General features: G+C 32.6%; 1 protein-coding gene and 1 long non-coding RNA gene across 5 annotated transcripts in view; one reads left to right on the plus strand and one right to left on the minus strand.

Annotated features, from left to right (window-relative positions):
* Positions 1-922: 922 nt before the first annotated feature.
* The window catches only part of LOC134714660 (fibronectin type 3 and ankyrin repeat domains 1 protein-like), a 52,355-nt gene continuing 29,933 nt past the window's right edge, over positions 923-23,344 (plus strand). For 2 of the 4 annotated variants that reach the window (XM_063576099.1, XM_063576098.1), the window contains exons 1-2: positions 13,366-13,697; positions 18,021-18,192. In XM_063576099.1, the coding sequence (XP_063432169.1) occupies positions 13,394-13,697; positions 18,021-18,192 (476 nt within the window). In that variant the 5' untranslated portion in view covers positions 13,366-13,393. Of the gene's footprint in view, positions 1,111-13,365; positions 13,698-18,020; positions 18,193-23,344 lie in introns of those variants that run through there. The other 2 variants (XM_063576101.1, XM_063576100.1) reach the window with 2 other exon arrangements.
* On the minus strand, positions 19,196-20,826 carry LOC134714661 (uncharacterized). The gene is made up of 3 exons (XR_010106558.1): positions 20,694-20,826; positions 19,802-19,892; positions 19,196-19,384 (listed from the first exon to the last, which is right to left on the minus strand). It is a non-coding gene; the product is annotated as an uncharacterized LOC134714661 (long non-coding RNA).

Below are 23,344 nucleotides of genomic sequence, written 5' to 3' on the forward strand. Positions count from 1 at the left end.
AGGACACATGCCCGTAGCCAGGAATTTCCAAAGGGGAGTTCGTTGGACTCACAAACTCGACTTTAACAGTCACAATTCGAACAGAACATTGATTTTAACAGTGCTTATTTGTTTTCAAGGGGGGGGGGGGGGGGGGGTTGTCCGAACCCCCCTGGCTACGAGTATGGGACATGTACCATAGAAGTTCCTGAAAAATGTTGATGTTGTTAGGTAAAATAAATGTTGACAATACACAAGTGTTTGCTACCTTATACAATTTAATATTCATGTGATGCAAAATGTTAGGTCTAGTGTCCAATTTTGCCAAAAAGGTCTTAATTCCTTAATCTTAAGAATATTTATGTTATTTTACCCAGAGGCAGATTTAAGGGGGGGGGGGGGGGGGGGGGCGGCAGAGCCCCTTTTGAGAATTTTTTTTTGGTTGAATATATATGGAATCACTGAAGCGTGACGAAAGTGGGACCCCTCTAAGGCAGCTGGTGGGCACCCATTTAGGAAAATTTCTTGTTACCTTTTGAAAGTTTAATAATACTAGAGATGTATTATATGTCTCTGATACTCAAATACCAAAATACACCTTATAATAATTTTGAATTCCCACTTGACCTGAGAATCTGTCCGGTGTGAACTCTTGAAGTCATAAAAAATAACTTTGCCATTGTGGCGCCAGATATGTTCTATTTATGATGTCAAAATTTTACAGGGAACTTTTATGATGTCTTGTATAAATACTAAATAGATGACAAATACCGATAAGATTTATTGTAAATGATAGATATACATTTGGTCTCACAGGAGACTATAACCAGTGATATTATTTAAAATCGATATAAAAAGTAAAAGAGACAACTGTTATATACAGCAGTCCTTTTTAAATTTCCCGCCAACTATAGTTTTCTCAGAATGTATTCGATTGGTTGATTTGTAAATCGACTGAAAATACCTCCCACAGAAAAGAGCTATTTGTTTATGGAATTTTAGAAACATGTTGCCATTCACTCAGATACGTCTGCTATTAACCTGTTAAATTAGAAAAGGATACATTATTCAAAGGAATTAAGCTTTGCAGTTAATATAATAATTTGAGTCGAAGGATATAAAAAATGACTGGTAAGTTAATGCACCTTCGCGAAATTACAACTGCAAATGCCAAATTATGGTAAACTTTTATCTACAGAACTTTGGAAATCACAGCATCGAAGTGTTTTAAAACGTGTTTGCAATGTTGAGAAAACAAAAGATGAAAAAGCTATGTAAGAAAAAAAACTTACTCACTGAATTATAAAAAACAGTCTCAAAAGGATTTCAAAAATCGTTTTTTCTCTGAAGGTTTTTAGTCTTTTATAGTTCTTTTTTTTTTATTCTTTTTTGCATATTATTATTTGTAAATAATAAGTAATATTGAAACAGGAACATATATATATTGACACCATTTCCAGAATGAAATAATGTCCATGATGGTGTGTATTTTAAATTGTAGAGTGGATGTGCCCTATGCCTAGGCTATTGGTGTTTGAACTTTTACTTAGTTAAGTTTTAACCATGAATCATGATATAAACTGAATTTAGCGGATTCTTTAAAAAAAAAGTGACAACATTAAGACATAAATAATAAACTTTAAAATAATGGAAATAATCAGGAAAATAAAAATAAAAGAATAATGTTGCATTGCATGTTAATTAAACTTTTATTTACATCTTTATTTATCTGATTGTCTATTCAAAGATCACCACCCCATCATCAATATTATTTATAAAAGTTTATTTTAAAAAAATCCTCAATTATGAGTGTAATTGAATTAATTGCTATTTTGAGAGTTATATCCCTTAAACAATGTTTAAGTTAATTAATAATTATGATGTTTTGCTACATGTATGTATATTCTATCAGAGACACATGTCATATGACAAACATGTATGATGTTATATATATGGTCTCTGATTAAACACTAGACAGATGAACATGTATTGAGTGTACATTGTATACCAATGGTATGCATATTTACACCAGATTATTTACACCGTATTTAAACCTATACAGTCTCTACCTGTATGATCAACATCATGAACATGGTACATGAAAAGTATAAATCTTAACTCTTTCGACCCCAAGAGATTTTTGGAAAATCAGGCATTTTCGAAAATTTGCAAACATATGCAAATCATATGCAAATGAGCAGACTCTTGATGCTGTTACTGATGCTCATCTATTAAACTATATATTGAAATTTGGGGGCAGATGGCATGGGTGGGGGGGTGGGGTGGGAGGTGGAAAATTTTCTCGTGGGTTTGAACCCACCCCCACTGAAAAATGGTTATTTTCCGTCTATTTTCCGATTTTAAAACGACCTTGAGAGGTGAACATTGACCAGACTGTGTTTCTTTGTCATTTAAGTCTTACCCTATAGTCACTGCAGTCCATTCATGCTAACTGGGAGTATATGGGACCTAGGTGTCTTGCTGGCAAATTATTATTGTCAAGTCAGGTCTGTCTAAATGTGTGTTTTTACAGATTTTTGACAAAACGGTGACCTAGATTTTACAGACTAGTTCCCTATTGGCCATATTATGCCTCTTTGTGTTCCTATACCACCTATGCATGCATTTACGATAATAGTTTATACCTACAGTGACTACCAGTTACGCAGTGGCAATCAAAAGATGCCCACCCCCACCTGATTTGGCTACTTTTCACGTTTTTCCGATTTTTAACTTTTAAACGGCTTTAAAAGTGCCATATTTTCATAAACAGACGTCTGACAAGAGTTTATGGACCATGAACTGCTTGGTTGAAGTCCCTGCTATCATGACAGTACAGGTGGTGCCGATCAAAAAATGTATGGAGGGTCATACGGACCATCAAAGAATGGTTGTCGCCATCACGCCTACAGGCGGGATTGGGGGTTAAAGGGTTAAATCTGTTATCATCATGTTCATGTTTAGATTTTATGCTAACTTTTTGCAAAAATAGTAATCATTTCCATTCAACACTGTAAAAAACAGACACAATTGGCCTTCTTAGGGAATAATATTCTTAAATTTCTTTTCATTTGAAAGTACTAAGCATAGGAATTGGTCAATCGGTACAGTCATCAATTCTAATGAATATATATGTGATGAAATTCATATCTGTACATACATGTACATGTCATGTATATATTTGTGACCCAATGTCCAGCATAAATCAGAATACATGTATATATATGTACATCTAACCAAATATTGAACATGTACAAAATGTACTGTTAATATGGTCAATATGAAAATGTTGTACATTGTGTACTTGTACATGCAGGTAAAGTTAAAGATAATGTTAAAGTGAAATAACTTAGAAATTGTATTGAATATACAATTTATGGGGTCAGTATCAATATTTTTTTGCGTTTGGTGTGTTTTTTGCTGTGCAGCATGTACATGTGTAAGTACTGATTTTATGTCATGGATCCGTTATATTCTTTGTTTTTCTATAACATTTATATTTAATATTAGGTTCTACTGAAATTCAAGACCTTGAAGACTCATGATCGGTAACAAATACATGCATACAATGTACATGATACAGTCACTTAACATTAAACATTGTTCAAGCTGTAAACAAAGTTTATTTAATGTAAATTAAAAGAAATCCCTATATATTGGGTAAGCAATCTTTTATACAAACTGAAGATCAACATTTCAAACAAGCTATAAATGTACATGTACAATGTAAAAATATTTAATTATATATATATATGTCTGACATGTACAAAAAAATGTATGTACAGTATACAAATGTATAATTAAATACTGATACAAATAGATATATGTACAAATGTACATATAGAAGGACAGTATTTTAGTGCTTTATTTACAGGGGTGAAATATTCAAACCATACAGCTTTTAAATTTCTGATAAGTTCCACTTTAAATGCCAGTATTTAGTGTTTTTTCACACAAGTTAACAGATTGAATAGATATATAAATCATAGCTAATGGTATAAATTCAAAACAAAATATTATTATATTTGGATGTACTTGAAATTGAAGGGAGGTTTTAAAAAGTGTGTTAAAGAATTTATTGTTAATAAATCTACAATGCATGGAATAACAGTATATAACGCATGTGTGCTACATATTGTTGTCATTTTTTTTCCTGAGGATATGATGGTTGTGATATGGTGTATTGTTTTTGAGCAACTCAAGTATCCCCTTTTATGTAGATATATAGGAAGATCTGGTATGACAGTGGCGGATCCAAAAAAATTCTTTAGGAGGGGCCCACTGCCTGCCTATAGCTTAAGAGGGTGCCCGCTTCAGTCATGCTTCAATGATTCCCTACATGTATATAATCAACCACAAAAGGGGGGTCCAGGCCCCCTGAAAAACCCTCTAAATCAACCTCTGTATGAGTGCCAAAAAAGCTCCATCCAAGTCACAATTTATAAATTGCCTGTCAGAGGTTAATGTAGGAAGGGCCCAGGCCCCCCTTTTTTATGAGAAAAAAATTGTCTATTATTAAGAGAATAATTGAAGCATGACTGGAGCGTGGTCCCTCTTTATATGGCAGGTGGTTACCCCCACTTATGAAAATTTCTGGTTCCACTACTGCATGTATGACATTGTAGATACATTTGTAATTTTGTAGTTTTCAGTAGATCTGGTTATATGATTTTGCCATGTGATTATGGACTTTCCGAAGTTTAGTATTTTTGTGATTTTACCTTTTTATATACATGTATAAAAAAGATGTGATATGATTGCCAATGACACAACTACCACAAAAGACCAAAATGACACAGACATTAACAACTATAGGTCACCGAATGGCCTTCAACGATGAGCAAAGCCCATACCACATAGTCAGCTATAATAAACCCTGATAAGACAATGTAATGTTTTTTAAACCCTCACTAGATAAAAATCATCATGCTCATGCTCATGAATTATCAATCTTACATGACGTAAAGGAAGAATTTTTACCACAATTTTTTGTTGTTATAACTTATTTGTACGAATTATGAAATACAAACTGCATATATATATAACCATTGAGAATAAAATTGCTTGTAGTTTTACAAGTTTTACAAGTTTAATTAAGTGCTAGCATTTCTCCTTTATGTCTTACCCACTTTGTTTTCAATTACTGAGGAGTTTGTAATAAATTAATTATAGATGATGGCCATAATTAAACTTTTAATTAAAAGTACTATGAAGGATTTGAAGCATTATTTCTACATAATACAAGGTGCTCCTTACATATCAAATGGAATAAACAGTGTGTTATAAAAAGTAAATCGATTCAACATTATTGATCTTTATCAGTTCATCTAATAAAAAGGTATAAAATTGAAATGGTTAATTGAATAATTAAATTGGGTGTTGTGTTTCTATTACAGAAAAAAGTATGTAGACCAACATGACCAAGTTGAAATTAAATTTGTTTCTTGTGATTGAATCAGGTTTCAACAAAATAATTTAATTTATGTAGTTATTGGAATCTCAGATTGGCAGCAATTTAATATACATATACATGTATATACCAACTATTTATGTAGTCTCTTTCAATATAAAAAAGAAGATGTGGTATGATTGCCAATGAGACAACTTTCAACAAGAGACTAAATCACACAGAAATTAACAACTAAATGGCCTTCAACAATGAGCAAAGCCCATATTGCATAGTCAGCTATAACAGGCCAAGACATGACAAATGTAATACAATTCAAAGGATGAAAAAAAACCCAACAGCTTACATGTCTAGTTAAGTATGTTTGCTGTTTCTAGTGTAGTTTAGGAGGTACTACTGTAAAGTTGATGAATTGGTACTTGAAGATTAAATTATTTTTCATACCAAGTCTAACTTATATACAACTGCAAATTTGTTATTGGGCTCTTATAACTGTACATTCAATGATTCAGGACAATGCTATGATGTTCAGGTCCGTAGCCAGGAATTTCCTAGGGGGGGGTTCGTTGGACTCACAAACTCGACTTTAACAGTCACAATTCGAACAGAACATTGACTTTAACAGTGCTTACTTGTTTTCAAGGGGGGGTCGTCCGAACCCTCCCTGGCTACGATATTAGTATGATGTTGTTGTCATCTGTGTCGTCGTTATTCTTGTCAAAAGACATATTTGGTTTCCAGAAATAGCTTAAGTTTATGTGAATGGATCTCTTCAACATATTACAAGAAGGTTCAATACCACAAAAGGAAGGTTGAGATTGATTTTGTGGGTTATGGTACCAACAGTTTAGGATTTCGTGGCCATAAAGGGGCCAAAAACATGCATTTTGTAATTTCGGTGTAATTTCTGGTCAATAACTTATAAATGTTATCAATGAAATTGTATCTCAAGGTTCCTTATCACAAAGGGAAGGCTTGGATTGAGTAAAGGGATAAATGCCTTTAAATTTTTTTCCAATTTCCAATTTTTTGAAAAGTTTCAAGATCTTCGAGACATCACCTTTTTTGTCGAGCCTGCGACAAAAGTCGCAGAAAGCTGGACATAGGGATAGTGAGCTGGCTGCGGCTACGGCGGTGACGGTGTTAGCTCACTTCTTAGAAGCTTTATATTTTAGAAGGTGGGAGACCTGGATGCTTCATACTTTGTATATGGATGGGCCATCATGCCTCATGTTACGAAGTTTCTGTCAGTCACATGTCTAATGTCCTTGTCCTCATTTTCATGGTTCAGTGACTACTTGAAAAAAAAGTTAAGATTTTTTGTAATGTTAAATTCTCTCTTATTATAAGTAATAGGATAACTATATTTGGTATGTGCGTACCTTACAAGGTCCTCTTGCCCGTCAGACAGTTTTCACTTGACCTCGACCTATTTTCATGGATCAGTGAACAAGGTAAAGTTTTGGTGGTCAAGTCCATATCGGAGATACTATAAGCAATAGGTGTAGTATATTTGGTGTATGGAAGCACTGTAAGGTGTACGGAAGCACTGTAAGGTGTACATGTCCAACTGGCAGGTGTCATCTGACCTTGACCTCATTTTCATGGTTCAGTGGTTATAGTTAAGTTTTTGTGTTTTGGTCTGTTTTTCACATACTGTATGCAATAGGTCTTCTATATTTTGTGTATGGAATGATTGTAAGGTATACAGGTCTACCTAGCAGGTGTCATATGACCTTGACCTCATTTTCATTGTTCAGTAGTCAAAGTTAAGTTTTTGAGTTTTGGCCTTTTTTTCTAATATTATATGCATTAGGTCAACTATATTTGGTGTATGGAAATATTTCATGATCTACATGTCAGTCCCGCAGGTTTTATTTGACCTTGACCTCATTTTTTACGGTTCATTGCTCAGTGTTAAGCTTTTGTGTTTTGGTCTGTTTTTATTAAACTATAAGCAATAAGTCAATTTTATTTGTTGTATGGAAGAATTGTTAGCTGTACATGCCTACCTGGCATGGTTCATCTGACCATGACCTCATTTTCATGGTTCAGAGGTCAATGTTTAGTTTTCTTGGTTTATGTTACAGTTGTAATAAAGCTTTATTATTAGGACTATCAACATAATATCAATGATTAGTAAAGAAGGCGAGACATTTCAGTGTGTGCACTCTTGTTTATTTTTTTGTCAGAAACCTTGATTATGTCAAAAATATGATCACAATCCAAATTCAGACAGTATCAAACTTGAATATTGTGTCTAAACTTGCCCAAACTGTTGTGGGTTCAACCTCTGTGGTTGTATACCGTATCAGACTGCGCTCATTAAAGCATTGTTTTGTAAAATTGTGTTAGTCGCTATTATTGAACATCTTACATTGATAAAAACATATTTTTAATAGGTTAAATAATTCATCTTTGACTGAATAGATTTTGGATAATGCAGAAGTTTTTGTACAACATTTGTTTACAGAATTTCATCATATGTAAAATGAAAGGCTTGAACTTGAACCTGAACCATGTTGGCAAGCATAATACATCTCCTTATTTTGATATTTAAGTGTGTTTTTTTTGTTGTTGGGTTGGTTTTTTTTTGGGGGGGGGTGTAGGGAGGTTATTTTTGGGGGGATTGATTGAACTACAGCAATGGGAGTCAAGCAACTAAGTCTTATTCTAATTTTAATCACATTTGAACTTTGAATTATGTTTTATTACTTATGTTGATCAAATGGTAAAGGATTTTAGTAAGATATGAATTGTATACATGGTATACATGTATGTGATCTTTATAAATGAAATTGGAGATACTAACAGATCAATGAAGCACATTTAAGGGTGTATATTTTTTGTTTGCATAAGTAACATATTAAGAAAGGTAATATTTAGTGACTAACAAGTTACATATAATTTTTTTATTTTTTTTAAAATTTCAGTTGACAATTTCATTTAAAGGCCAAAAATGTTAAGTGATCCGTCACAATGCATATTTTAATGGTAACTAAATATTTGTATACAAACTTCATTTGATTAAAGGCATATAATGTTAAGTAGACTTTAAGTGAAAAAAAGAACCAGTGATCTGGTCACAATATATTACAAATGTATTTAAAAAGTATTATATTCTTATTCCAAAAGCATAACAGCTATACTACTGACATTACTGTAATATTAATAGATAACAGTACAATAAAAAATAGTAAGCATCAGATATTACAATTCAGTAAATACATGTAATAAATACAATTTCAGAGTATGTTATTAACTACCCTCATGACATCAAATACAATTTATAATGATATAATCTTGATTCATGAAATTTATCTAATAAAAAGGAAGATGTGGTATGATTGCCAATGAGGAAACTCTCCACAAGAAACCAAATGTCACAAAAAACTAACAACTATAGGTCACTGTATGGCCTTGAACAATGAGCAAAGCCCAATTACCCCATACATGCCATAGTCAGCTATAAAAGATCCAGAAATGACAAATGTAAAACAATTAAAACAAGAAAACTAACATAGATATAGGAAGATGTGGTGTGAGTGCCAATGAGACAACTCTCCATCCAAATAACAATTTAAAAATTAAACCATTATAGGTTAAAGTACGGCCTTCAACACGGAGCCTTGGCTCACACCGAACAACAAGCTATAAAGGGCCCCAAAATTACTAGTGTAAAACCATTCAAACGGGAAAACCAACGGTCTAATCTATATAAAATCTATAATCAAATATATAATCTATATATGTTTACAATAATAATTTAGTACAACTTTGAAGTATTATATTAACATTGAATAAAATATGTGAAAAGAGAATCAAAGTCTTTCAGAAATATATTCATGATATTCATATACTTTCTAATATTATGAAAATTTCATTAATTATTTACTATATATAGTTAATACAAAAGTTGTAACAATTGATGATTGTATAAGTTGTTATGTTGATGGAATTTTCCATTAAACATTGATGCCTCGCTTGCAATAAAAGTAACAGAATGTGAGACCTAGGGATTACTATCAATGCAATATCCACTGAAGCTGCTCAACTGTTTATCCATGCTATATAAAGCTTTCTATTTTAAAATATAGATGACCTGAATGCTTGATACCTTAGTTGAATCTGGGTTCTGTCTGTCATACATGTATGTCACCTGCCCTTATTAAATCTCTTTTTCCATAATTTAGTGTCAGACTGCTTGAAATAAGTTTTTTTTTTCTGTGGAATAATCACTCATATTTATATGAGTAATCTGATAACATAATATTTTGTACAGAATATATGGGATCCTTGCAAGGTCTAAATATCTGGCGGGGAAGGATCACAATTGACTCCTACCTCATTTCATGGACTTCAAGCTTAAGTTAATGCATCAAGTCTGTGTATATCTAGATTAGCAATAAGCAATACATTGTAAGTCAATCAATTTAGTGTATGGAAGAATTGTAAGGTGTACATGTTTGATGCAAGATTGGCAGGTTTCATCTGACCTTGACCTCAATTTCATGGTTCAGGGGTCAATGTTAAGTTTTTTTGGTGTGGTCTGTTTTTTTAGATAGTATAAGAAAAAGTTCACCAGTATTTAAATAAGTATGGTATGATTGTAAGGTGTCCATGTCTGAATAGTAGATTTCATCTGCACTTAAATATTTTCATGATTTATTGGACGTCACAAATACAAGCTTGTGATTTGGTCTATTTTTCAGTTACTTACAGCAATTTGGTCACAGACTCATAGCTGTACTGAATGATTTTTAGTGGTACTTCAAGTCTGTCTGGTTTCATCTGACCATGACCTCATTTACATGGTTCATTGGTCGATATTTATGAGATTAAAAAAAGCAATAGATTTTAATATTTAAAGTTGGTGTATGGAATGCATGTAAAGTTTATGTCTGGCAGGGTTAAAATGACCTTGGCCTCAATTTTTATGCTTCATTGGTGAAGGATAATTAGGCAGGGCCGTAACTACCTATGAGGCAGGGGAGGCAACTGCCTCCCCTAAATTTTCTACACCAAAAATTTTTTTTTTAAGTAATAAAATGAAATATTGACAATATATATGTACACGAAGAACTTGAATTTATATTATAAACAACAAAATTTTACAGTTTTAACAGTTTTATCATGATACGCCATATATCTGTCATTTCCCGGATTTTTGGATCGAAAGTGAACCGTTTCAGAATTTTTTTATTTAATTTTTTTTTTCGTGTGTTTCGTGTGGCCGTCCGTCTGTTATTCAGTTAAGCTGGTTCTCGACTGACTACTACACTTTGTTCATAGTTTGAGTAGCGATCATAATACAAGCGGATTTCCAGTTTATTATTAAGTATTCGTACGAGAACACATATGAAACTTTGCTTTCGATAATTTTGAATAAAACTTAACTATTCACATTAATTTATTTAGGGGCTCAATTAAGCAGAGGAAGTTCCCTTTGTATTGTGAATCTTTTATGACATCGGAAATTCGTTACCGGCTGAATCAGCTGTTGGGTCTTTTTTTAATAAAATTAACGGTACCAATTTTCTTGCACCAGATGCGCATTTCGACAATACATGTCTCTTCAGTGATGCTCGTGGCCAAAATATTTGAAATCCAAAGCTTGTATAAAAAATGAAGAGCTATAATCCAAAAGGTTCAAAAAGTATAGCCAAATCCGTGAGAGGAATCAGAGCTTTGCATGAGGGAGATATATTCCTTAATTTATAATGATTTCTAATATTTTGTAAAAGAGAAACTTAATAACACAAAAAATCCGTATTTTCATGCCAGAACCGAAGTACTGGCTACTGGGCTGGTGATACCCTCGTGGACTAATAGTCCACCAGCAGAGGCATCGACCCAGTGGAAGTAATGAAATTAACAGTACCAATTTTCTTGCACCAGATGCGTCTCCCGATCGTACGAGAACATTACGATCAATGCCTAGTAAGTAGTTAAACACTCTATTCGTTGTAGCAGGGACTTTCTATACTAGTAAGTAAAATATTATAATACATTTGTAATACTGGTATTGAAAGTCCCTCAGTGTACGTAGTTATATAATACATGTCTGTTCAGCTTTCAACAATATTCAATTCAAGGTCCTCGATAAAAAAAAAATTATCTTGCGTTCTATGATCTTGCTTTATATGTTTTTTAACTTACCGCTTTGATTTCTAACAAACATATCTTTAAATACAGATAATAATTGTTTGCATAAAAATGCTTCCACAGCAATACTGATGTTTCTTAAAGTAAGGAAATCGAAGGAAAACGGGTCATTTTGAGCCATATTGAGAAAAAAATCCGCGTTTACAATTTATTTAATGTTAATAATCATTATAGGTCGAAGTACGGCCTGCAAGGCGGAGCCTTGGCTCAACCCAAACATCAATCTCAGCTTGTTGTTGCATAAAAATTGCTTCAAGGTTCAAGCAATACTGATGTTTTTTAATGTAAGGAAAACGGGTCATTTTAGCCATTTTACTGAGGGCAAAAAAATCGGCGGGGGGCTATGCCCCACAACCCCCCTCTTTATGGGGCCTCAATCGGCGGCCCCAAACCCCTGCCTCCCCTGAATTCGAACCCTAGTTACGGCCCTGATTAGTCATGGTTATGTGGTCTTCTTTTTAATTCTGTATGGTGTATATGTTTTCTGGCAGGATCTTATTTGGAAATAAAGAAAAAACAGATCTTGCCCTACATATATACATAAATGTACCTGTGTATACATGTACAAGAATTATGTAGAAAGCTTGTATAAGAAGAGAAAAAATACAGCATTAAAGACCCATTGGTTGCTTTAGGCTGTTATCATCTCTTTGGTTGGGTTGTTGTCTCTTTGAGGACTCTTTGACATATATTCACAATTTCCATTCTCAATTTTAAAGTTAAACTAAGTTAAAGTTTTGAGTATCTTTGATTATCATGTGTTTAAAAACATGTATTATAAAACACAAATAAATATGAAAAGTATTTTCATTCAACTAATTTCATGGTTTCGATTAAAGATATATTCCCCGCAATGATTTGGACACGGTTAAAATTCTTTCGTATCAGGACATCTGAGTACTTTGCACTTTAAAGATCTTGAAGATTCGCTGGGTAGTACAGGTAATATCCAGTTAAAAATGAATGTTTATTTTTGGCAAATTGTAAAATCAATATTTTTAATCATCTTAATGTGGCGAGCAGTTTAGGATATATATTGGTGATATCAATGACGTTGTTTTTTCATTACCATTGAGCAGTGTCCCATGTTAAAATTTTAATACCTTTGGCATTTAAACAAAAAAAAAGTCTTTATTAGTATATTCAAACAAAGGAACAACTTGTGTATTACTTTATCTTTTATGTGACTGTTTAACGTAATGCAGTCTGTAAGTTCCTGTTTGAAATCCCCTATAATTTCCACGTAACATGTGAATACAAATTGTTTATTCTTGTCAGAGATCTTTTGAAACACAGCACACCACACACTTCATTGGGTCCATATAATATGTATAGAAAGGTTTTAATATCGAAACACACTTGGAATGGAATTAAATATTGATGTTTAGAGAATATATACCTGGCCATAAACTTATTGAATACACTTTAGAATATCTTGTTTTTAAAGGATACAATATCTGTTTTTAATCTGGATTAGTTGTCAGTGCAGTTTTTAATTTTATTTCTGTTGAGGAGTCATTAATTTTGTGTATATTTACGGTGCCATACCTGTAGATCTTGCCGTTGGAACGTTGCAACACCATCTATTTCATTTATTATTTACATCTTCCTAGTCATACATATTAGTGCATTTGCTGTTGATTTCTAGTCAGCCATATTGGTGCATTATTTGTTGATTTCCAGTCGGACATATAGGATTGTTTGCTGATGTTCTGTAGGACATATCAGAATAGTTGTCTATATCTATTGGGACATATCTGAATAGTTTATTTTCAGTGGGACATATCTGAATAAATCAATAATTGTTGATTTCAACTGGATGTACATAAGAACATTAATAAAATGATGATGTCAGTGATATATAATGGTATGTCCCTTGATGACGGTGACCTTGAGGAAGAGAACAAACAAAATAACAATGTAACAGGCATACCAACAGTATCACAAACAGTTGATTGTGGTCAGGGTGGACTCAGTAGACAAAAGTCACGAAATAGTAGGAAAAGTTCTGACAACTCACGAACAAGCTCTAGAGACCTTCAGTGTGGGAATAATAGACAAACTAATACAGAGTATATACAGACTATATCGTTAGCTGTAGACAGTTGTATCAATAATAACATTTTTACTCCTTTTCCACAGATTGGTAATTATGTTTTACTTTGTTTTTATGAAATGATTCATACAACTACCTTTATATTAGATGCAGGGACCAACACTGACGAAAAAACATGTAGCTTATTTAACAAATTTAACAGTATCCTTTGGGTTACACACCATTATTCCGACAGCTCATTAGTCCGACAACCCATAAGTACGACAACCCATTGCTCCGACAGCCCATTGGTCCGACAACCCATTGCTCCGACAACCCATTGCTCCGACAGCCCAATACTCCGACAACCCATTAGTCCGACACTTATCAAATCAAGTATTAGTGTGTCAGGATAAAATAAAACTTGTCTGTCTGTATTAATACGTTTAGATATGTAATAATATATTTTCAGAAATAACTCCGTATATTTAACATAAGGCTGAGGTAGTTCGAATACTTTATATACACTCAATTCGAAATCTGTATATATAGAATAGAACAGAAAATATTATTTCATTTTCCAAATTATAGGGTATATCTATATAAACAGCACATAAATCAAGAACAACCAGTGATGTTGCGGGGTAGTGATGATGCCCCCGCACAAATACTTCGTTGTTGAGTTGTGAATCTGAAAAAGCCTCACACTGTATACGTAAAGCTGACTTATATAAACCTTGAAACCAAATTTCAGAAATCATTGTAATGTAGTTCCTGCGAAAAATGTGACGAACATTTTCAACTTGGTTGTCATGTGAAAAGTGTTCGGTAAACAGGAATTTGTTGAGTTTTGAATCTGAAAACGTATCACACAATAAAGCCGACTTCAATAATCAGAAATCCTTTTCAATTCTTAATGTAATGGGTGAGCACAGATTCTTAACTAACATTATGACCTTCCTTTTTTTTTTAAAGTAATGATATCTAAATATTTTTCTTCCTTGAAAACAATCTTTAAATGAAAAATAAGTGTCAAGTTTGCCACAAAACACATAATGTAGTAAGTGTTTACAATTAGACAATTTGAGATAGACACAAGCAGGACAAGAATGTCACACTTTGTCTTATGTTTCTTACTAGTTGTTAATGGCATTTATATACTGCACTCGTTCTATTTGAGCAGTCCATAGATGTATTACATCTATGAGCAGTAAAAATACGTTGACTGTATATTTCTATGTAATAAACAGTCACCAGCCCGATATCACTTTTCTTCATGAATATTTTTTAAAATAGAAGTTGCCGAAATGTTCATTTCCGTCATATTTGTTTTTCGTAATAAGTTTTGTTGTAAATCATTAGTCCTGCACTTCTTTCAAACATTATAAAAGAGGCATATTTTTCTAGATTTTGAAATAAGATGGAATATAAAATTGGTATCCATACAAATATATTGAGTGTCATCTCTCAGACTATCGATCGCTGTTGGAAGTGCTGTGTACTGTCTCCTTATTTCGTGGATTCTCATTCCCGAATATCATGAACATGATACAGTATTCCTGATTGGAATAGCTCATCTTTTATGAGAATACATTTTGGCTTGTTTGATTATCTTATTTTTAAGGATCTGGGTATGTATTTGTCTCATGGATTTTCTCATTTTGACTGACATTAGTCCTTTATTTCTGCGACAAAATCAATTTATGAGATGAGTGATACAAGAGATAGAATGTGTTGCGACCAAAGAGGGAGGATAGTGTAATCCAACTCCGATATATTCGTTTGTGTATTTAATTGTTGATTTATCTTACTCACCTGATACGTGAAACCGAAGATCTAGTCAAAGAAGGTAGACAAAGACACACACAAAAACAGCAAACTAGAACAGCACAGACTGACAGTGGACCCACAAACGACCTAAAAATAGCCAAACACCTAAAACTAACAAGGGACGAAGGTAAGGGCTGAGCAGGCGCAATTAGCATGTGTATCAACTCCAATATAATGAGACAAATATCCTGAATGGAAAGAATAATTGGAATAAAAAAAAAACAACCCCAAATATTAAAGAGAACAGAGTGGGTCTTTTTAGAGAAAATTTATCCATACACAAAAGACAGATGCATTGTCGGAGTAATGGGTTGTCGGAATAGTGGGCTGTCGGAGTAATGGGCTGTCGGAATAGTGGGCTGTCGGAGTAATGGGCTGTCGAAAAAGTGGGTTGTCGGAGTAATGGGCTGTCGGACTAATGGGATGTCACCATCCTTTGAATACTTTTTATATGGCAAAGCACAATTTAACATGTATAAAGTAACACACAGTGTTGCTTCATACAACGAGCAAGACTCAACTTTGTATAATCATGGTAGTTGTGCTCTATACAAACTCCAAAACCAGAAAGAAGAATATATGTAACCATATAATTAATTATACTAAGATATTTTTAGAATATTGTCTGCAGATTATACATGTTATGTTTATATTACTTCCTTCTTTGACTTAATATTATGTAACCTTAAACCTCTCATGTAGCTGACATTTGTCTGACATATGTCAGGGTCTTTTATGGCTTATTATGTGTAATGGGGTATTCTCATTGTTGAAGGTCATGCAACAGGTTCAGTAACCTATAGTTGCTAACACCTGCATCAGTTTGGTCTGTGGTGGATAGTTTGTTTCTTTGGCAATCGTACCACGTCTCTTTATTTATTATTAAAAATGAATTGTGAAAATTGTATCAAGAAATATGTCATAACTACAATCCCCTTCCTTTTCACGATTGTGACCTACAGAATTAGACTTTTTACAGGGTTTGTAATAACTTGAGCAACAAGACGGGTACCACATGTGGAGGAAGATCTGCTTAGCCTTCCAGAGCACCTGAAATCTCCCCCAGTTTTTTGGTTGGGTTCGTGTTGCTTAGTCTATAGTTTTTTTGTTGTGTCTTGTGTACTATTATTTGTATGTTTGTCTTTTCCTTTTTTTTAGCCATGGTGTTTTCTGTTTAATTTGATCTATGAGTTTGGCTGTCCCTCTGTTATCTTTCGCCTCTCTTTAAGTGTGTATATTGAAACAAATGAATAAACAGATGGGAATATGTAAAACTGATGTCTTCAAGTACTGGTATTTATAAAGTAAATAAAATATTGTGAGAGAAATTAATTAGCTGTGTAGTTGGCTGGAAAAAGCTAAATATAAAAAAAAAAACCATTCTGCAAAAATTACCATTGTTAATTATAAGTTTTTCTTTTCTTTGTTTTACATGAAGTATTATTCCACTGGACATAAACAAGCACACACCACCAGTTTTGACATTAGTGGCATCATGGTCACATATGACTACAGATGTGTCCAGTATTTGTTCAATCTTTTTATTTTGTTGCCTTTGTAGTGATAATTGACTTTTGGTAAACAAATAAAAAAAGAAAGATTTCAGTAACATAATTTTGCAATCTAATACTTAATCTCACCTGTAAGTATTACTTTATTTTCTCAAAACAAAAAATAAATTCCTCAAATTATTATAAGATTAATGTTAATATCATGACCAGAAAGATGTATGGCTGCTTTAAGAATTGGACTATGATGTATTTTTGTCTGGCCCCTGGACGAATGTCTGGGAAGGCTAGACATATATGTTTCTATTCCAGCAGCAACAGCCATGACAGCCAGAATAAAAAATTGTCCAATTTTTCGGCTTAAGTTTGATTGATTGACCCTAGTTGGGATGGCCGGCCCTACGTCATAGTAAAGCAATTTTCAATATTAAGTTTTCTGCTTAAATTAGTTTGATAGGAACTACTTATGATAGACAATGATGTTTTAAAAGTTGCATTGCTATCACATTGTATCAGTACACCTCATTTTAACAACCATTTCATGGACCAGTAATTTTCAATTGCAATGCTGTCAATCAGATTGTCTTTTTCTGAATTTTCTGCAGACTGTGGAGACCTATCTCTCAACAGTTTACCACAGACATGACATAAGGGGACAACATATAATTGTTTTACTTTCAGTTTTAAATCAAATATCTTTTTTCAATTCTAGACATTCATGATAAGGGTTGGAAATATTTGAAAGTAACGGATGTACAACATGAAGCTATTTTATTATCATTACTTATTAGAAATCTTGATTTTATTACAATGAAAATACATGACTGTGATATTTATGATCCTTGATTACGGTACCTTGATGATTTAATTTACTCTTGTCCTTGGCTGTTGCTTTAGCATAGTAGCTCAATTGAAGTCCTGACAGAAAAGTGGCTCTCTTTTAGCAGAAGTATTCCTATGTCTGTCTTTTTTTTTTTTTTTTTAAATTACTGGTCCATCAGATCACAAATGGGGCAACAATTCATTATATATATTACATGTAGAAGATCATGATTACCAGTGAATTTAAAATTCTTTTAAACATTTTATATTGCAGAACCACCAAGACCCCCACCACCTATTGTTGGTAAAGTAACACATTACAGTATAGAACTATATTGGGAAGAAGCCTTAGCCAAAGCTTATGATGGTACTACTAAAGATGCTGGCAGAATTAAAATTTGTTTACAAGAAGAAGATAAACACAATTCTTGGGGAAACATATACACGTAAGTACCCAGCAGGCACTCAACGTTGATTCAACGTTGAAACAAGGTTGTTTATCAACGTTGAAACAATGTCAAATTTATGTTTGATTTTGAAAATTGGAATTAACGTTGTCATTTCAACGTTGAAGTTTCAACATCCATTCAACGTTGATTCAAGGTTGAATAGTAGTTGAAAGTATATTAATGAAATTTATTATAAAGCTACATACACCACATTTTTACCTGCTTTCCAAATTTTTGCTGTTGTTAGACGGTAGACAGGCAGCGTGGGTGTACAAGTTTTTGTCTCACCAATACACACATGACCAAAAAAAGATAAGCTAAATGGAAGACATCTAAATAAATACATCAACTGTTACTTAAACAACATTTGGTGCTTGTACAGTCAAAATCCTAGATCATAAATGTCACATCTTAAAATCCTGTTGGCAGAAGGAATAGCTGAAACGATTGTGTCTGTCCACTTGTATTTAATGATAACTATACATAATTATCTGTTTCATTATAAAAGTGGACACCTATCATTTCTGATATATTCTTACTTGTAGTTTTTCTTGTTGTGAATAGCTATTAAAAAAACAAATCATTCAATGAATTTGATTACAGTTTACACTGCATAAAAATTATAACATACACTTTATTCCCTGACACCACAGAAAGGATCTCAAAACAGAAAAGAAAGAAGATGTAGAATAGTTCTAAACAATTCTCACAAGTTCAAAGTAGTTTATATTAAACGACCAACCAATGTTAAGCCCTTCTTAAAAGTATTATATCCCAGGAAGAGTGAAGACATTATTAGATCCAACATGTGTTCAGGATAATCGCAATATTTATGAAAATAAGAATATGCTGCACGACTGCTAACCAGACAACTTTCCACAAAAAAAGGTCCTTGATTATATATACATATATGTTATATAAATGTATATATTACCCTCATAAACCATTAAATTAATACTTATTTACTCAGGACAATATCAAAAATAGTAATACAATCATATTTCTTTTGATACAAGATTTATTTTATAAATTCATTTCTTATATTTGTCTCTTTTTGTCCTTATTGCATGTCATCATTCTTCCACCACCTCGGGATCTTTCTGCAGTAAGTAAACTTTAAGCTGGAGTGGTCTTTATCAGAGATGTATTTCCAAGTGACATCATTTTACTCTTGCAGTATATTTAAACTCTGGAAAAAATCAGATAATAATAAATATAAATTGTATGTCCTGAAAAGATATTTAAAATTTTTAGCCACTTTCAATTTGTTTCCAGAAGCATTGAAAACAAATAAAACCATAACGACCAAGCACATATTGTAATAAGATAATCATAAATAAAGATTATACATATATGTTTACTATTAGTAGTTTTTTGTTAATGAAGAAGCTTCAACCTGAGTTTTGTAAGACTGCAGGTTTCATTATATTATTGATAACAATGAAAACACTTTACCTAAGACGTTTTTTTATAAGAGCTCTTATACAAAAATAGCTTAGATATAATAACAAACATAAAATTGTATGTAAGGTAAACAAAATTAGAATAAACAATAGATTAATCTTTGAATACAAATGGTATATAGTTATACAGACAAAAAACCTACCTTTGATGATTTAAAGACTGGAATTCCCAAAACTGACTTTTAATTTTGCTCCACTTGATGCGTTTCAACCATTGATCTGTTTGACAAGCTTCTGTAAAATAAATAATACATGTTCATGATATCAGATAATGGACTGCTATAACATTCAAAACCAGGTTACGTACACATTAATGTAAACAGGCTTTTCTTGTATTACACAGAGCCAGAGTTCACCCGAAGATTAGATAAGGGTCAGACTGACTTGTTTTTGTAAAAATAAGACAATTAAAGTATCAATTTTCCATCACATGAATGATAGTTCAAATTTAATACTTTGTTGTCCAGTTGAAATTCATTCTTTATAATAATCAAAAATTATGTGGTTTACGAAGCTTTAAATTTAATCTAAACGAATCGCATATATATAGCAGTGGCGGATCCAGAACTTTTCCTAAGTGGGACCCGCTCCAGTCATGACTCAGTTATTCCGAATTTAATCAACCAATTTTTTCCTACGAAAGGGGTGACCCGGCCCCCCTCCTGGATCCGCCCATGTATAGTATAAAGTAAACATGTTGGGAAATTTATCTAAGCAAAATAATGTAAACACTTGCTCATCCCCCCTTTTTCTTATTTGAACCTTTAGCATAATAAATGTACCAATCTTTACCTTAAAACTTTAAAAGGAAACTAAACATGCTTTCCACATTAAATGCTCTTAGAAATAGTATAATTGGAGGAGATAATATACGATGGCCCTTCCATGTGTTCTGATCTGTTTTCTGCCAAATTCTGAAGTACAATGTTGACGTTATAATTTTCTCTAATTGTGCAATTGATACCAATTCAGAGTTTGTAAACACAATTCATAAATATGACAAACCGTGATAGCCACTTGCAAACATCTACATACCATAAATATACGTGATAAACGGAAAGTTTCTCTTCGAATTCGTCCTTTGTTGTTCTTATTGAAATACAGGAAAGGTGCGTGTTTAAATAATGCGCATGTGCAATCTTACTTCCTGTTCAAATCCCGCGAAAATATGAATGAAATAAATCGCGATCATTATTGATAATCATCAACTTACTATTTCAAATTTCTTTCCATGTTATCTTCATGTTCAGATTAAAATTATGTGAAATAAAATTAATAAATTATATTTCTTATTCCCGAGAAATTCAGTATCAAACGACTTACCCCTCCCCCTTTTTCTCATACTGTGACACAAAACTCAAGTTGAAATAGTGATCAATAGAATAGTACTATACTGTTTTATGAAAACCCAAACTCTGTTTCACTCTTTTCTTTATAAATATATACTTCTACGGTTATGCATGTATATTGCCTTCTGATATTTTTTTTTTATATAGGCCGGCCTACAATGAAATAAATTAACGTTGATTCAATGTGGAATCAACGTTCCAATTTCAACGTTGAAATGATCAACGTTAATTCAACGTTGAATGTTTGTTTATTCCTCAACGTTGAAAATGTTACGTTGTTTCAACGTTGAATATACGTTGATCACATTTCAACCTCATTTCAACGTTTATTCAACGTTGAGTGCCTGCTGGGTAGTGTAATCTTTGGGAAACATATTCACATAAGTAGTCTAAACACAATTCTTGGGCAAACATATATACATGTAAGTAGTCTAAACACAATTCTTGGGCAAACATATACATGTAAGTAGTCTAAACACAATTCTTGGGCAAACATATACATGTTAGTAGTCTAAACACAATTCTTGGGGAAACATTAACATGTAAGTAGTCTTAACACAATTCTTGGGAAAACATATACACGTAAGTAGTCTTAACTTTTGGATTATAAAACATTTTAGTAGAATACTCTTATGCAAACATTACATGTAATTAGTCTTATTCTTGGTGAAACTTGCACACATCTTATTTTTAAGGAAACATGTACACCTAAGCAGTCTTATTCTTTGGTGAAACTTGCACATGTAAGATCTCACAAACATGTTTATAACCCCGCCGCATTTTTGCGCCTGTCCCAAGTCAGGAGCCTCTGGCATTTGTTAGTCTTGTACTATTTTAACTTTTAGTTTCTTGTGTACATTTTGGAGTTTAGTATGGCGTTCATTATCACTGAACTAGTATATATTTGTTTAGGGGCCAGCTGAAGGATGCCTCTGGGATCGGGAATTTCTCGTGGCATTGAAGACCTCATGGTGACCTTCTGCTTTTGTCTGCTCTATGGTCGGGTCGTTGTCGCTTTGGCACATTCCCTATTTCCATTCTAAATTTTAAGTCTTGTTCTTTATAGGGAAACATATATACATTCATGAAGTCTTACTTGATGAAATATGTACACACAAGTAGTTTTATTTTTGTGGTAACATGTACATATAACATGTATAAGAAGTCTTATTCTTAGGGAAACATATGCATTTGTCTGAATTCTCTTTCTTATTTTTATTTTCTCATAGACATGATAGATACATAGATAAATTACTGTATTTAAAATCTTAAATATTTATGCTATTCATGTTATTTTTTTCATTTTGGTTTTTTTGTTGCTTTGTGTGGAGGGGTGTGTATTCAACATATATAGATATGTTAGAAAATAATCAGCAAAAAGTTTACCCATACACCGTCTTAAGAATAGAGAACTCACAAGCCCTAGCTATATGTGTTTAAGGCAAAATCTCTAATTTACTAAAGACTCATTAATATCTCCAAACATATTGTAGTACATACTTCAGTATTGACATATCTAATCTTTTGACTAATACAAAATGCACTACTTTCTTATTAAAAACGTCATACAAATCAGGTACAAAACAATAGAACAGGATGGAACCAGGGGCTGCCATATAATGTTTATGCTCCTAACATCAGGTCAAGGTCCTCTACTAATGCTTCAGACCTTGACCTGAGTACCCCTGCAAAAAATCAGATATGAAAAACATGCATTAGAATAAATAAATAAAAACATATGAAAAATACACTGGCTACCAACCAATCAAATTCCATCTTAATTTATATGTAGGGTTTCATTGAAGAGATCAATTCTTGCTGCTTTTATAATGCGTAATTATGATTTAAAAAATATCTTTTATTGCATGTTGGATACACATGTCAATATTTGTTTACAGTGGTTACCTAATATCTGCACGTCTATTCCTTAAAAGGATTGCTATAGATCTACAATCAAACAAAACATTGAGTCTGTTTGAATTTATATCTGTAATTAATACTATATCACAATAAAGTTTAATTGTTAATAGGTTATATGATCCCTGGACTAATATTAGTACACTGAGTATTTGTTCCGTTACAAGTGCAGTGTAAATAATTGAAATAAAATCTTTGACTAATTCATAAAGGTTTTAAGCTTTAAAGTATACATTAATAATGCTTATGAATTTTTATACAGAGCATATTTTTATCTTGTTTATAGATCATATGTTTATACAAATTAGCCAAAAAACGGTAAAACTTGCAACCCGAAAAGATAGAGAATAGCTTATATTTTGACTCAAAGGCTGAGTAATATATATTTATGTGAAACTTCAAAAGTAAATATTGAACATG

The sequence above is a fragment of the Mytilus trossulus genome, chromosome 4, assembly GCF_036588685.1.
Source record: "Mytilus trossulus isolate FHL-02 chromosome 4, PNRI_Mtr1.1.1.hap1, whole genome shotgun sequence".
Classification (NCBI taxonomy): Eukaryota; Metazoa; Mollusca; class Bivalvia; order Mytilida; family Mytilidae; genus Mytilus; species Mytilus trossulus.